Here is a 13,609-nt window from a genome sequence, read left to right as displayed (position 1 = left end):
ATCATATTATTGACATTGAAAGTCGTAGCTGCTCTATATCAACTGTACACGATACAGTGTGAAATAACAAATAACAAATATTTAGGCTCTACTTAAATAATAGAGTTTCTTAAAGTTCCTAAAAGTCACAACAAAAAATAAATTAAACAGGAAATTAGCAGAGCGAGAGAAACATATTCCGAGTTGAAAACATCGCGGGTTTCATTTCCACTGACGCGTTAAAACGGGACCATCTCGGGATGGTTCCACCAACCATAAGACGCTACTCCGAAATTTTCACTATTTCACATCACGTATACGTAATCGCTTTCGCGCGGGCAAACTTCATATCCCCCTCTCTCCCTTCCACTTGCTCGCAGCAAAAGCTTCAAGTTCAAAACCGCCCCTCGTACATCTCTCGCCCTTCCCGCGCATCCTCCGAACCCCGAGAATCTCCGCGATCAAAACAAACGAACCCTCGAATTATGGGAGCAATCGCGATTGTCGATATCGATCGATAGCGCGACAGGTGGAAGATGGGCACAGCACAGCAACGACAACAACAATAACATCAACAGCAACTCGTCGTGTCGGTCGTACCTGGCGGATGAAGCCACCTTGGATTGACCAGGGATGGTCGTTGGTTGCTGGGGCCCTCGCCAACAGGGGCATACATCCTCCTCCGACTACGTCACGCCCGTCACTGCCGCCCCGGTGTGCGGCTGCACCCCCGACTGCCTTCGCAAGCCCGTGACCGGCCGCCACCCCTCCGGTCGTGGGATTCCAATCTCCCTTCCTCGACGCGCGTACGCAAGAGGGTTGCAAGGTTACCATCCGCGAACTCTCTCTCTCCCTCTTCATCCGCACCCTTCTCGCACTATCGTATTCGCCCTTCCTGCCGTCCTCCGGAGTCGACCTCCTTCGCGGTCAAACCAACCCCCTCCGTCAACGACGACTCCTGGGGCTCCCCTCCAGGAGCCGAGAACTCACGGAGCATTACTGCCGCCCCCGCGCGTTCTCCCTTTTCTACGCAGCCACGGCCATCACTTTCGCTGGAAAGTCCTCGGGGGTCGTTAGGGTGCCAGGGCTGACGCTGCAAGGGGCGGTGCGCGGCTACGGTGAAGCTTCTTTCCTCTTATTCCGCTATTTTTTCGTTTTCTTTTTTTTTTACTTTCTCTTTCGCTCGCGAGAGAGGAGAGATTCTTTCGCGCAAATCGATAAGATAATTTAACTACCGACTACCGGATAACGAAGAACGGAAGCACCGGACGCAGCGGCGCCGCTGGAGGAATCGACAAAATAAGCTCGTTGCTACGTCTAGAACACGATAAAAATCGCGACAACACTAAATTCGCGAACAATCCGACGAAGCAGCGCCTAAATAAATAGAATCATATTCGCGGAGGGACTTAAAAAATTTATTTGAGCATGCGAAAAAATTAATAAAGTAGCCATTCAATTAGAATATCTCGCATAAAATATCACTATCATTTTAATCAATATTGATAATAAATATTGATCGATTTAAAGTATATAATTCCAGTTTTAAATAAATATAAATTTCACTTAAGAAACGTGAAAATCTTAATTATGAAGACAATTTTTTCGTTAATTACTGAACTCACATCGCGTAATAAGATAATTTAGAATTATTCTCTTACGATTCCAACATGAATTTTCATTAACGCGATGGTTTTGGCTGAATTAAATATTTATACGCGGTGGTGGTTACGGCAAACCGTCCTTAACAACCGAGAGCTGCACCTGCATTCGAAATTATCGTATATTAGACATGATCACGGGATGAATTTTACGAAATCTTTCTGATACCCTTGAGGGAAGAGCGTATCAGAAGCCATGCTCTAATCATTAAGATTGGAGGTCGATGTGTATACGCGGCACTTGTCCCCTGCATAAAATTTGTTAGTCAGATTAGGCAGGTGACTCTGAATGCGTTCTCTCCTTCTCTTTCCCGAGCGTGAAGATGCCGCCAATTTCGGGATCGATATAAGACTCGCTGCTACATTGTGCAGCGCGCCGACCTTCGCGTCGATGATACGAAAGGCAAAGCCACGTAATATTTTATTACGTTTAATTAACGTATAATTTACAACATAAATGATCAACTTAAATTAACCATAGTTTGATTATATACATATTATGCATAAATAATTATAATGCTAAGAATTCGATAAAAACAAAAATGCAATTCTTGTAGGAAATATGTATTGTCAAGTTTTAATTTAATTTTAATATAATAGTCTCATAATGTAAATATATATACTTGCGCGACAATAGGTTTAGCAATATAAATTTGAAGAGTGTGAAAATCCAGCTGGTGCCGGGTAAATATTTTCTCCCGAGCTTTACTCTAAAAAATCTCAATCGCCGATAAGACTCCTACCGAAATAGAAACTTTCGAAATGGCGTTCATGCTCCGCGGCCCCATAAATAATCAACACGTTCCTGGGAGCAACCTGGGAAGGGAGAACAACCTTGCAAGCTTCGTCGTGCGTGCGTAGCTTCAGTAATGGTGGGGTTTGAATTTTTGGAGGTAGAATGGCCGAGAAAGCACGAAGATGGTTGAAGCGAACGATAAAGGGAGCAAAAGGAAGAGAGAGCGAGCGAGAGGGTGAAAAGCATCCCTGCGCAAGAGGGGAAGTGCGGAATGGCGGCAGCAGGAAGCGAGAGAAGGAGAAGAAGAACGAGGGGGAGGAAAAGGAAGAAAGGGCGATCGAGGGGAAAAGCCGAGCAACCTGCACCCGGCAACAGCCCTCGGAAGAACTAATCATTAACCTCCTTTCACCCTCCCCGAATGCTGCCGTTCCGACTCGACCACCTTCGCTTCACTTTCACCTGCGCCTCTCACTCTCATCCGCTACCCTCTTCTACCCCTACAACCCGCTCTCTTCACTCTCACTCGTCCTACCTCCCTTGCTGCCTTTCCCTTTCTTCCCGATCCCTCCCGCTCTCCCAACCCTCTCTTCTCTCTCTGCTTCTCTTCAACCTCTCTTCTCCCTTCTATCCTCTACTCTCTTCTATCTTCACCCACGTTTCGCCGTGGTGTGTTTACGATTACGATTACTCGCACTCTCGCTTTCGCCGCTTTCCCTTCGCGGTCTCGCCTTCGATTTCCGTCCCCGTCCTATCGACCTCTAAACCTTGTCGCTACTTTCGGTCTACCTAACGCACGCGGGATGCGACGCCCAGCGTTGCGACGCTTAAAGTCGAGGATCTCCTTTTGGCCAACGGTGATGATGCACGACCGCGGAAGGAAGGGTAAGGCCGTTATTTGCGACGCTATTATTTCTTCGAGGGGGTTGCGCTCGACGTTGCGTAATATCGAGAGACAGTAGATACCCGCGATCACCCTTTTCCCCATCGCGAAGGAGGGTTCGATCTTTGTCAGAGGCGACAAGAAGTACGATCTACGAAAATGAAAAAGTATGACCGAACGAAAAGCTTCAAAAAGTTACAGTTTTGCTCGAAACGCGATGAATAATTCACTCTCTCGAACTTTATTTTGATATGAAAAATATGCAACTATCGTGGTCAATATTTTATCTTAATAATTCCCCATTAGATATCTAATATTTTATAATGTATAAACAAGAGCGCGAATCATCGAGTATCCTTTCGAAAAACTTTGTCGCGAGTTATCGTCCTTCTTCTGGTAAACTTGAAAAAAATTCACATCGTAACGTATTCCGAATTCAACCCTTCCTAATCACATAGAACACGAGGCGAGAAAGCTGCGCTTTCTTAGCGACAATCGTCGATGTAAATAATTCAGTAGCTAAGTCGGAAGGGGCGACTGATATTCACGCAGGTATCTCTACGGGCAATCGATATCGCGGCAAGTTCGACGTCGAAAGTACAAGCCGGCGTACATACCAAATTACACCATTTTCTAGGACTACGTGGCAATTGGCCTTTATCCGACATCGTATCTTGATTTATGCGCCAAGTTCCTAGACGATAGGATCGCACGCGCGACAAGGGTGGCAATATGGTATACGTGGAAACACACGATAGACAAAAACGTCGCGAACAAAAGCATGTGTAAAGTTTAAGAAACAATCGTCGTTTATTGAAAACGTAACGAGAGAATACGTGAAAGTTCTCTAAATTTACTCGTACGAGTTAGATTTAATTGTTGATGAACCCCCGACCTTTTCACGGATAACGCTGCTGGTATCGATTCATTGACGCGAAAAAGAGACTGATATATTCTCTCTTCTATCTTCTTCTTTTCCTATTAATTAAGAAGTACCTAATCTTTTACTTAATCTTTGAAGAACTTCAAGATAATATTTCACCTCGAGGATAGTCGAGTTGATACGCGGCGAAACTAAAAATACATGCTTAATTCGATCTTTCTCTATTATATCGATCGATGTGATTTTTTTTCTCGGTACTCTTGGATTTTATAAAGATTGATGACGATTGAAATATGGATCGCCTGCGATCCTCATAAATCGTGCGCGGCTCGCCAAGTACACGGCGACGCGCCCGCGTGAGAAGGTCGGAGTTAGTAGCAGAAGGGTGGTAGCCCAAAACGCGTAAAGAGGGGGATCGCGGGGGGACGAGGAGGGGCAAGATGCAACGCACATCTATTGATTCTCCTCCAGCGTGAAGGCCCGCGTGGTGCGGCGGGGTTCCGTTCTCTCTCCCTGTATCTCCCTTTCTCTTGTTGCGGCACACGCAATTTCGCGTGCGCGCACGCACACGTGGATGCAGGGCACAAAGCAGCACAGAGAGACTCTCGTCCTGCGCTGTCGGAGGTGAGCAACAGAGAAAAAGAAAGAAAGAAAGAGAGAGAAGGAGAGAGGGCGAAAAAGGGAACTGGATCCTGCGAGAAAAGACAGCAGCTCCCTTCTTCGCGCGCTCACGCCGCACTCTCGGCCGCGTTTTCTCGTTCGCTGACGCATAAGAATTAGAATGCCGGGGCTTGACAGCATTTGCATCGCAACTCCGCGTCCGCTCGCAGCCTTTGCACTTGCAACTTTCTTGGAGATGCTTACTGCCGGGGTGAGTAACGATCGTCTTTGCGAACAACGGGTACAGTCCCGGCCAGAACAAGGTTGCAAGGGGCAAAGCCGAAAAGGGCGACGAAAGGAGAGATCTCCGAAGAAGAACACATCGAGGATGCAATGATCGATGGGGGGAAAAAAAATGTTACATTACTGTCAATGCGGCACGCGTCGACGCTTTCGTCACATCTCCTCTTCATGAAAATATAATTAAAAAATTACGCGGAAAAAATATATTAGCTACCATAGCATACTAACTAAAATTTTAAGCATACTAACTAAAATTCAGATGTAATGTAGAAACACATATATAATTTTACATTCGCGCTCCTCCTTAATTTTTCCGTGACACTTCGAGATAAATATTGTATGTTAATCTATCTTTTACGCGAGAACGAGTTGTTCTTCATTAATTAATAAACTAATATCGATACGCGATGTAAACATATTTTAATTCTCGCCGACATATTTCTCATTCTTTCGCGTAGCGACTTTACGACCCTAATTATAACGTGTCAAAACTGATCAAGGTCTAGATTGATCGAATGCCCAACTGACTGTTTCGCGTGCGATGTCGAACGAACAACAATGTCATTGTTATTTACATAATACGTAATTTGTTATATGTTACTTACATAATGTAATTTACATAATTTATGTAAATGAAGAAGGATCAGCAGTCGCGAGGAGCTGCTACTGTAAAAGAACGGCGACGCGGTGGTTGCTCTTAGAACCGTTACCGGAATGCAAAGCACAGTTCGAGTATACGGAAATCGTCACGCGGAATGACCTCGACGTGCAGATACACAAACATATGCCGATATACGTGTGTTCGTACCGATATCTGTGTTACCAAACAAGGGACGAGCATGCCAAGTATAATACAATTCGCAAAACTTATTGGATGGTTTATCATCGACCGGGGCACATTATATACTGTATATTTAAAACGTACGATGACAATCGATTCGAACGACTTCGACTTTGATAACGTTCAGCTCTTAGTAGTTAACGTACAAATTTTTGAAATATGACTTTCAACGCAAAAAAAATAATAAAATGAAGCGATTTTACTTGAAAACACACGCCTAAAGAAATGTCATATGTTTTGTATAATGACATGGAGCATAATAAAGTTATCGACGAAACTGTGCAAACTAATAATAAATTGTTACGAAGAAAAATGAAGAAAACAAGGAGAGAAACAACATTCTGTCATCGAATGTAGTTGCCGTTTTCGCGATTATTGTTATTGTCATCGACGCAGCGACTGCTGTGTATCAGCTCTCGGAACACGTACGAAATACCACGAAGAAGAATGCGATATCAACACCGCGAACAGTCTAAGCGAGGTTCTCTGGCCTTGCAAAAAAAAAAAGGCATTCACCGTGGGACGAACCGAAAAGTTTATTTCAATACCGCGCAAAACTTGCAAAAACTAGAGCAACCGCCTTGCGCGCGTAAAAGATGTGCCGCGTTAAATTGAATTAGGAATCAAAGATCCCTGTGTGTGTGTGTGTGTGTGTGTGTGCAGGCAGAAAACTTATTATAATTTCTAATACGTCCGAATTTCGACGCGAGAAATATTTGCGCCTGAGAAATGCACGTAAAACGCTCTCATTTGATGTTAAACAATAAAATGTTTTCGATCAAAATATTTAAGAAATAAATGTGATTATATCTCAACATTTAAACATAGATAAACTTTGATATATAATTATATAATTTATCTCCCTCGATAAATAGCGCGCGTGTGTTTAAAGGTCTATTTTGCAAGAATCTGTACCTTTAAAATCATTACCTGTCAAAGAAGTCGTAAATACACGCTTCGCTCGAATAATTCAAAATATGCAAAAAAAAGAAGATTCTTCTCATCGCGCGGAAATTCCGCTTTCTTCGTTTGACAGAAAAAAAATGATCGGCTTTCGCCAAATTTCGGCAAACAATGCGCGAAAGAATTCGCTTAATATCGATATATATACATGTATTAATATCGTACTCACCGGCAATCGGGGCGCACTTCCTCTCGCGTTCCTGTTGCTGGTCCTCGCGACGACGAGCTTCGCGCTTCTCAACCCTTTCGACGAAGCGGCGTGGCTCTTTGATGACGGTGCGCGGCGACCGGGCAATACATCGTCGGCGGCGACTCCAAGTGTCAGTTCCGGGTGAAGAGAGACGGCAGAGAAGAGAGACGGAGAGTCAGCTGGTCGGCGCGCGCGTATATGTAATATATGTTAAACCGAGAGAAAAAGATAGATAGAGAGAGACGCCGCGAGGAGCATCAGCCGGTTGAAACACGAGGCGACGTTATTAAACACGACCGAGGAGGTATTATACGAATACTAATCACGCGCCACGCGGGGATTTCTCTCATCCGTACACTGCCAGCAGCGACGAGAGGACGATTGAAGAGAACCGGCAGCGATCGCCCGGCGATTGCGAGATGACGATTGTCGACCCCTCGTAGACGGCTGAAAATTTCGGCCCCGCCAGCCGACTGCTGGCGCCTCCTCGCGGAAGTGACGACATCTCCGCAACCCCTAATAGTGAGTTGTGCAAGTTGCGTTACGATCACTCTGACGTAAGGAGAGAAGGGGAAAGCTGAGTGTTGGGTAGGATTCGTGCGGAGCTTCTGGAACAGGGATGGATCTAGTTAATCTCGTACCTGTGATCGAAAATTGCGCAGTTATCAGCCAATTTAAAAAAAAAATTATATTTGCATCATACATATTTTATATTCTATATGCACACACAAGCTGTAAGAGATGTAAATAAAATTATATCAGCTCAATTAATTTTATTTAAATCTCATATATATATATATATATATTTATTTATTAATGAATATATATATACATTAAAAGTGTCTATACTATATAAGTGAGAGAAATCAGACGATGCGTTGCATAAACGTTTAAATTTAATATTTATTCTAAATTCAATACAGCGGACTCGCTATACCAACGATGTAAAGTTCGAACATCTCGAGAAATATACAATTACATTTTTTCCGATTCTTCCCGCATCGATAACTGGTCTTATCTGCGCGTATGCATCCCATCATAAATAAATTTTATTTACTACAGATATATCTGAATAGTAATTAACCGACAACGAGTAAATTGTCCTCCAAGAACTCGTACGGTGGTACCTCGAGATTTAGCGGGGCCGGTCCTTTTCTAATTCTACCGCTGGCATCGTAGTGAGAACCGTGGCACGGACAATAATAACCGCCGAAATCTCCCGCGTTTGCGATAGGTACGCATCCCAAGTGCGTGCAAACGCCTATAACGACGAGCCACTTAGGATTCTTCACGCGAACGCTATCTTCTTCAGGATCGCGGAGACTCGCGACGTCCACCTTAGTTTCGGTCGCGATTTCTGCGTTAGTTCTAGAAATTTTCGCAAGATGCGCGTCGTGTGAATAAATGCGTTTCTCATGTAAAATCGCTAACTAAATATAATAAAAAAATATTCATAATATGATATGTACCTGTGTCGCACGAACAGAGGCTTTCCGCGCCATTTGACGACAGCGCTCTTACCCTCGGGGATGGAATCGAGCTTTATTTCGGCTTTTGACAAAGCGAGTACATCAGCTGAAGCGCTTAACAACCCAACGAGGTCCTGTACTATTACCTTCGCGCTGTAGACAGCAACCACGGAAGATCCTGGATACATCAAAATTGAATGTAAGTTATATTATTACTCGTTAAACTTAAATACACTGTATCATAATAATTTATTTTTAATTGATATTCTTAATATACTTGCCAGCTCCTACAATATAAGAGACAGACTTTCGGGATGATGCAGTGTCCTTTGCCTTTGACTGTGGATCTTTCACCTCATCTCTACGATAATCCGTAAAATCTGGCCATTGAACGTCGGTATGGGCCAAACGCCTCTGATGTATTTGCGTGCTGGCTGTAACGACACAATACAAATCATATCATCGCTGTCGCAAGACTTATAAATGCTTTATCAGGATCTTTTACAGATACAACAGTGCAGGTATTAAAGCTATTATTATGATTCACTATATAGTCAACAGATGTTGGAGCAACATTGCACATGCTCAACGGAGTAACAATCTGCAAAGTGCGCGCATTGATTATATAATCGCGAATCGTCTCGATTTCTCGAGGAAGAGACGCAGGTTCTCGCAAAGAATATTCGCAAAAGGAATTGTTGACAGGAGACGCACCTGCGACTCCCGAGCTTACGCATGTAGGTCCGGTAAGGAGATCCTGATAGAGAGTTTGTCCGAGGGCCCGTTTGACGGGAGATGGAACGGTAACCTTCGGTTTATGAACTTTACCGGTCGCAGCTACGGGTAACCCTCCGTTCGAGACGACCGTCGCTGTCGCCCTTAAAAACGGCGAGACGGACGTCGATTTTGCAATCACATTCATCTTTACGGGAGTTACAAGAACGAACGAAACGACAGATTTTGAGGATCACGAAACACAGTTGTTGCTACACTACTACGCCATTCGCTCTGAATTCTGCTGCGAACAGCAGCGCCATCGCGTCCACTTCTGGCAGCAGGAATCGGTCAGCTGTCGGTAAAGTAGTCGCGGCTAAATAATTTCATCTGTCAAAAATATATGGATGCGATTTTCTCGATTTTTTTATTTTATTTCCGAGAAATTGTATCTGCAAAAATTTCTCTTCTTCTGTATTTTAACTTAAAAAAAAAAAAAATAATAACAATTACCTCGAAAATGCTGGATGGCCACTTTTCGAGACTTCTCTCTGTGCATATCTAGCCATCGGTGTAACGTTTAATGCGTGAGAGATGAGATTTTGGACGAATAATGTCCGCGCCGTCGTGGAGATGACCGACTCGATGGTCGGCGAGTAAGATGTGATTGACACTCGCGCGCGACGAGTCCTCTTTCTATACATATTCCTTCTTCCATCTCCAGGAGACGAAGAAGCGAGACGGGAGAAGAGGAGTAATCCGGCGATATAAAAGGGATCAATGGCAGTTACGGCGAATTCCTTCGACGCCTGGCTGAGCAGGAAGCTGCAGGAGCTCAACACGGACGAGGGTGTCTTCGGTACGTACATCAGGGGCATCCTCGAGAGCGACGAGCCCGAGGACGAGAAGACCGAGGCGCTCGAAAGCATACTCGCCGGGATAACGGTGAGTGGGCATTACGCCGATATTTTTGAGGTTAGGAATGCGCGCGATCGTATTATTATCAGCATCAGCCGGTCGAAAATAGATGCGAGGTCATCCGTCCGAAAGTACGCGTTTTTGTCTTGCACGCGCACCTCTCCAGCGATCTTGACTCGCGCCCGCGTATTTCGCAATTGATCCATCTCGCCGTGTAATTATCCTTTATTCAAAAAGCAGAGTCAGAACATTCGTAGAAGACACTGAGATTGCGATAAAAATAATGTATGGGTTTTAGATTCAATTTTTAATTTGATTTTCTTTGTAATTTTTAAAGCTCGATGGCTCTCCCTTTCTCTCTGGGAGAATTTTATTTTGAGACTTTATCGTTGCTTTTATAAGCTTACATGAGATTGTGCAATGTCTGTGCAATATAGAGTTTTGTTTTGTTACAGGAGGATAATATCGATAAACATGTAGCAGAAATCTTAAGTGCATGGAAAGAGTGGTTGCCAACTAAAGATATAGCTACGGCACCTCTACCAACGGAAGATGTCGATGTCAGATTGGCTAAGATGTTGGAATCGCAGAGTCTGCCTACAACAACGCAAAGAAGTTATACAGAGGAAGAGAGACGAGTACGGGAAGCTATATTAGCACAGTATAGTCAAATGTCTGACGAGGCAAATAGCGAAGGAGACGGGGAAGAGGATGGAGCAAGCGGTGGGGACTGTGGACTCGAAAAGAATTTAAATGCAGCAACTATTGTACAACAAGAAAGAGAAAAAAGAGAAAAGGCCAAGCTTGAAAGCCAGAAAAAGAAAGATAAAGATAAAGAAGACAGGTAACAAAATGATTACAGCATTATTTCTAGTAAATGTGTATATGCCTATTATATATAGCAATATATTAGATTAAAAATTTTAATTATTTTTCTATATTTTTCAGAGAAAAGCAAAAACAATTGAAAGAAGAGAAAAAAGAGAAAAGGAAAACTCAAAAAGGAGAGAGACGAAGGTAGCATCGAAACAAAAGCAATGCAAGATTTACCTCAAAATTACCGAATACATATATGCTGCTGTATTCGTATATCGTCTATCTTTATGTCGTGCATGCAACGATCTCCGACAGTTATTTAAACCAGTCATCCATCTTATATTTTCATTAGAACGATATGTGTGTAGTATTCATGTCGTTAGAAGACGCATTTGTGTAGACTCAATATGAAACGCATTCATCACAAAAGGATACGTTCTATGATATAATGTTGGATCATCCTGTGCCTTCTGTCTAAAACATCTCCTGCAAAAGGTTTGTTACTTATACTCCTTATTATCCTTTTTTTAATTCTTTTTTAACACGATAATTTTTGCATTCAGAACTTTCCCTATGTTATATATAATATTGTTGCTATTAAAATTTAATAGTTATTACTATTAAAAGCAAAACACAATCCAAGTTTATTCGACAATAGTTCTGAATACGATGTATCTTCGTCTCTTGATACGCTTAGCGCATTGCGTTATATCTTATTATACGAATTATGTATTTAATATGTTAAATAAACTATTTAAATCGCTGATGATTGATGATATCGATACTATAGGGAATATATACTTAGTATTATTCAAAATTCTCAATACTAAATGCAATCAGGAATATGAAAGTCTTGTAAGGAGGGATGTAACGCGGGGGATATTTGCCAGACGTGCTCGTTGCGTTTGTGTATATATTTTTTTATTAGTATATATTTACACACAAGATGATATATCGAGTCGAAACTGAGTCATCTTGGTATTGCATTAATAATGAAAGACAAACGCAGTAAGATAAAAACAAACAAACAAATGATACAAAAGATGATGATGCTTCAGTATCGTATCATTACATACATATATACTAATGTCAATTATAATAATAATCATTTATTATTTAGCAATTCTCTCTCGTTTGCTATAGTTAAGTCTGGGCAAAAATTGACGAACTCGCACTTATTACGTTTATAACAAGACATCCGCAATTGAACGCCAAATTACAAATCACTATAAATCCCTTCGCTCTCATTTATCAGAGTAGGTTCTTCTTCCCCCCCCCCTCCCCTTTCCTTAGATACTTCTATTTTCGCCTATATCCCGAGATCTCTTCCGCCTCCAGGGGCGGAATCGCAGAGCAACTTTCGTCGCGCGTCGGCGTCTAATAATCTAAAACGACCCTTCGTCACGCGATTCCCGTTTGGGAATCCGTTTTATGTATCTACGAGCTTCACGAACGAGAGACGATCTCTCTCGTTCGTCGGTCCAGCTCGCGCATCATTTATCATCTAACGAAACTTACTAGCGCGTAAACGCGTAACTCTATGATTGTCCTACTGGAGGATGATCTACGAAGCCGTCGCGACGATGACTCTCCGCGATGAACATCATTCAGGGATATCTTCTTCTGGATGCGGACGCCTTAATCCATCGCGAGAAGGGGGGAAAAAAGAGTTACGCACGCGCACGCATTATACTAATTTAATTCGATAGCGTCTAATCGCGTCGTTAAAACTCGTTAATTGTTACACACTGACCTAACGGATACAAACGCCGCGTGGAGGAGCATCCTTTTTTACTGAAATCGGAGAGAGAATTCTTGATCTCTTTCATATAAATTTTCTTTCTCTCCATCGCATTCGAGCGAGATGTGTGTATACGTTCGGAGCACGTTCGTTACATCCTGGACTAGAAAAAGTGACTGTCTCTCTTTTCCGTCCGCGCGAACGATGTGAAAAAATCATCCCGAAATACGGCAATACGATTTATTCCTTCGCAAATGACGAGTTGACCAGATTGCAAAGTCAAGTAACTTTCTCGGTCGACGAATACGAGTTTTCGCGGATGATATCTGACACATGCATTGCCTTTTTTGTTTCTTTTTTTTTTCCTTTTTTTAAATATTTTTCGCTTTGACCCCGATTTCGCTAACAACGGTTAATTTCAATTGCAGCTTATATTGATTTTTCGTCTCTTCCCGGAGACGAAGACCTACTTGGCCGAGACTGAACAAAAACATAAGATCATTAGTGCGTTTTTTCGCTACACGAACATACTTCTCTTATGTTTCTTTTAGGCGCGACACATGTGTGGGTCGGTATGTGTGATGATACATGTTACGCAGATTACACAATGTCTCTTTTATACACATACATATAATTTGATCCCGCTGTATACAATAGTGAACACAACTAAAAACTTAAGACTGTACAATTGAACAGTGTTTTTTGAGGGGTGGGAGAGACTCCGTAGACGACGAAGTCGCACGTATTCTCTTTCCGCGTCTAATTACATCCTCTATGTATCCTATACTAAAAACTCGTTTCTCGCTTTTTTTGCATGATTTTTTTCTTCACGTGCAGTGGTATATGTTTTATAATAATAGATATATGTATAACCGCGCGTATGTCACACTCTCTCTCTCTCTCTCTCTCTCTCTC

At 42.7% G+C, this 13,609-nt stretch overlaps 3 protein-coding genes across 8 annotated transcripts in view; 1 reads left to right on the top strand and 2 right to left on the bottom strand.

The window, feature by feature from the left end:
• The window catches only part of Chinmo (Chronologically inappropriate morphogenesis), a 54,097-nt gene extending 46,398 nt beyond the window's left edge, over positions 1-7,699 (bottom strand). Inside the window, exon 1 of one of the 2 annotated variants that reach the window (XM_083035615.1) lies at positions 7,016-7,699. Coding sequence is in view for 1 of the 2 variants with exons in the window: in XM_083035614.1 (XP_082891740.1) it covers positions 580-655 (76 nt within the window). In the remaining variant the exon portion in view is untranslated. Of the gene's footprint in view, positions 1-579; positions 1,143-7,015 lie in introns of those variants that run through there. The other variant, XM_083035614.1, reaches the window with a different exon arrangement.
• Positions 7,700-7,921: 222 nt separating this feature from the next.
• Rfesp (Rieske iron-sulfur protein) lies at positions 7,922-9,528 on the bottom strand. Of its 2 annotated transcripts, none has more exons than XM_083035618.1 (4): positions 9,220-9,528; positions 8,787-8,939; positions 8,506-8,683; positions 7,922-8,404 (listed from the first exon to the last, which is right to left on the bottom strand). In XM_083035618.1, exons 1-4 carry the CDS (start codon positions 9,425-9,427, stop codon positions 8,116-8,118), a joined length of 828 nt encoding a protein of 275 aa, XP_082891744.1. In that variant the 5' UTR covers positions 9,428-9,528; the 3' UTR covers positions 7,922-8,115. The 2 variants fall into 2 exon arrangements, with proteins under 2 accessions (XP_082891744.1, XP_082891745.1); XM_083035619.1 differs by having other exon boundaries at positions 9,334-9,528.
• Positions 8,915-11,717, top strand: LOC145934837 (coiled-coil domain-containing protein 43). 4 transcript variants are annotated; one of them, XM_083035625.1, is made up of 4 exons: positions 8,915-9,026; positions 9,944-10,164; positions 10,593-10,981; positions 11,086-11,717. In XM_083035625.1, the coding sequence occupies exons 2-4, from the start codon at positions 10,000-10,002 to the stop codon at positions 11,156-11,158; spliced, it is 627 nt and encodes a 208-aa protein (XP_082891751.1). In that variant the 5' UTR covers positions 8,915-9,026; positions 9,944-9,999; the 3' UTR covers positions 11,159-11,717. The 4 variants fall into 4 exon arrangements, with proteins under 4 accessions (XP_082891751.1, XP_082891753.1, XP_082891752.1 ...); XM_083035627.1 differs by having other exon boundaries at positions 8,924-9,022; XM_083035626.1 differs by lacking the exon at positions 8,915-9,026 and adding an exon at positions 9,737-9,867.
• The last annotated feature ends 1,892 nt before the right edge of the window (positions 11,718-13,609 follow it).

Source organism: Prenolepis imparis, unplaced genomic scaffold (assembly GCF_030444845.1).
Source record: "Prenolepis imparis isolate NDT839.2.m4 unplaced genomic scaffold, iyPreImpa1.0 SCAF_4, whole genome shotgun sequence".
NCBI lineage: Eukaryota > Metazoa > Arthropoda > Insecta > Hymenoptera > Formicidae > Prenolepis > Prenolepis imparis.
This window is presented reverse-complemented; position numbering and strand designations above follow the sequence as displayed.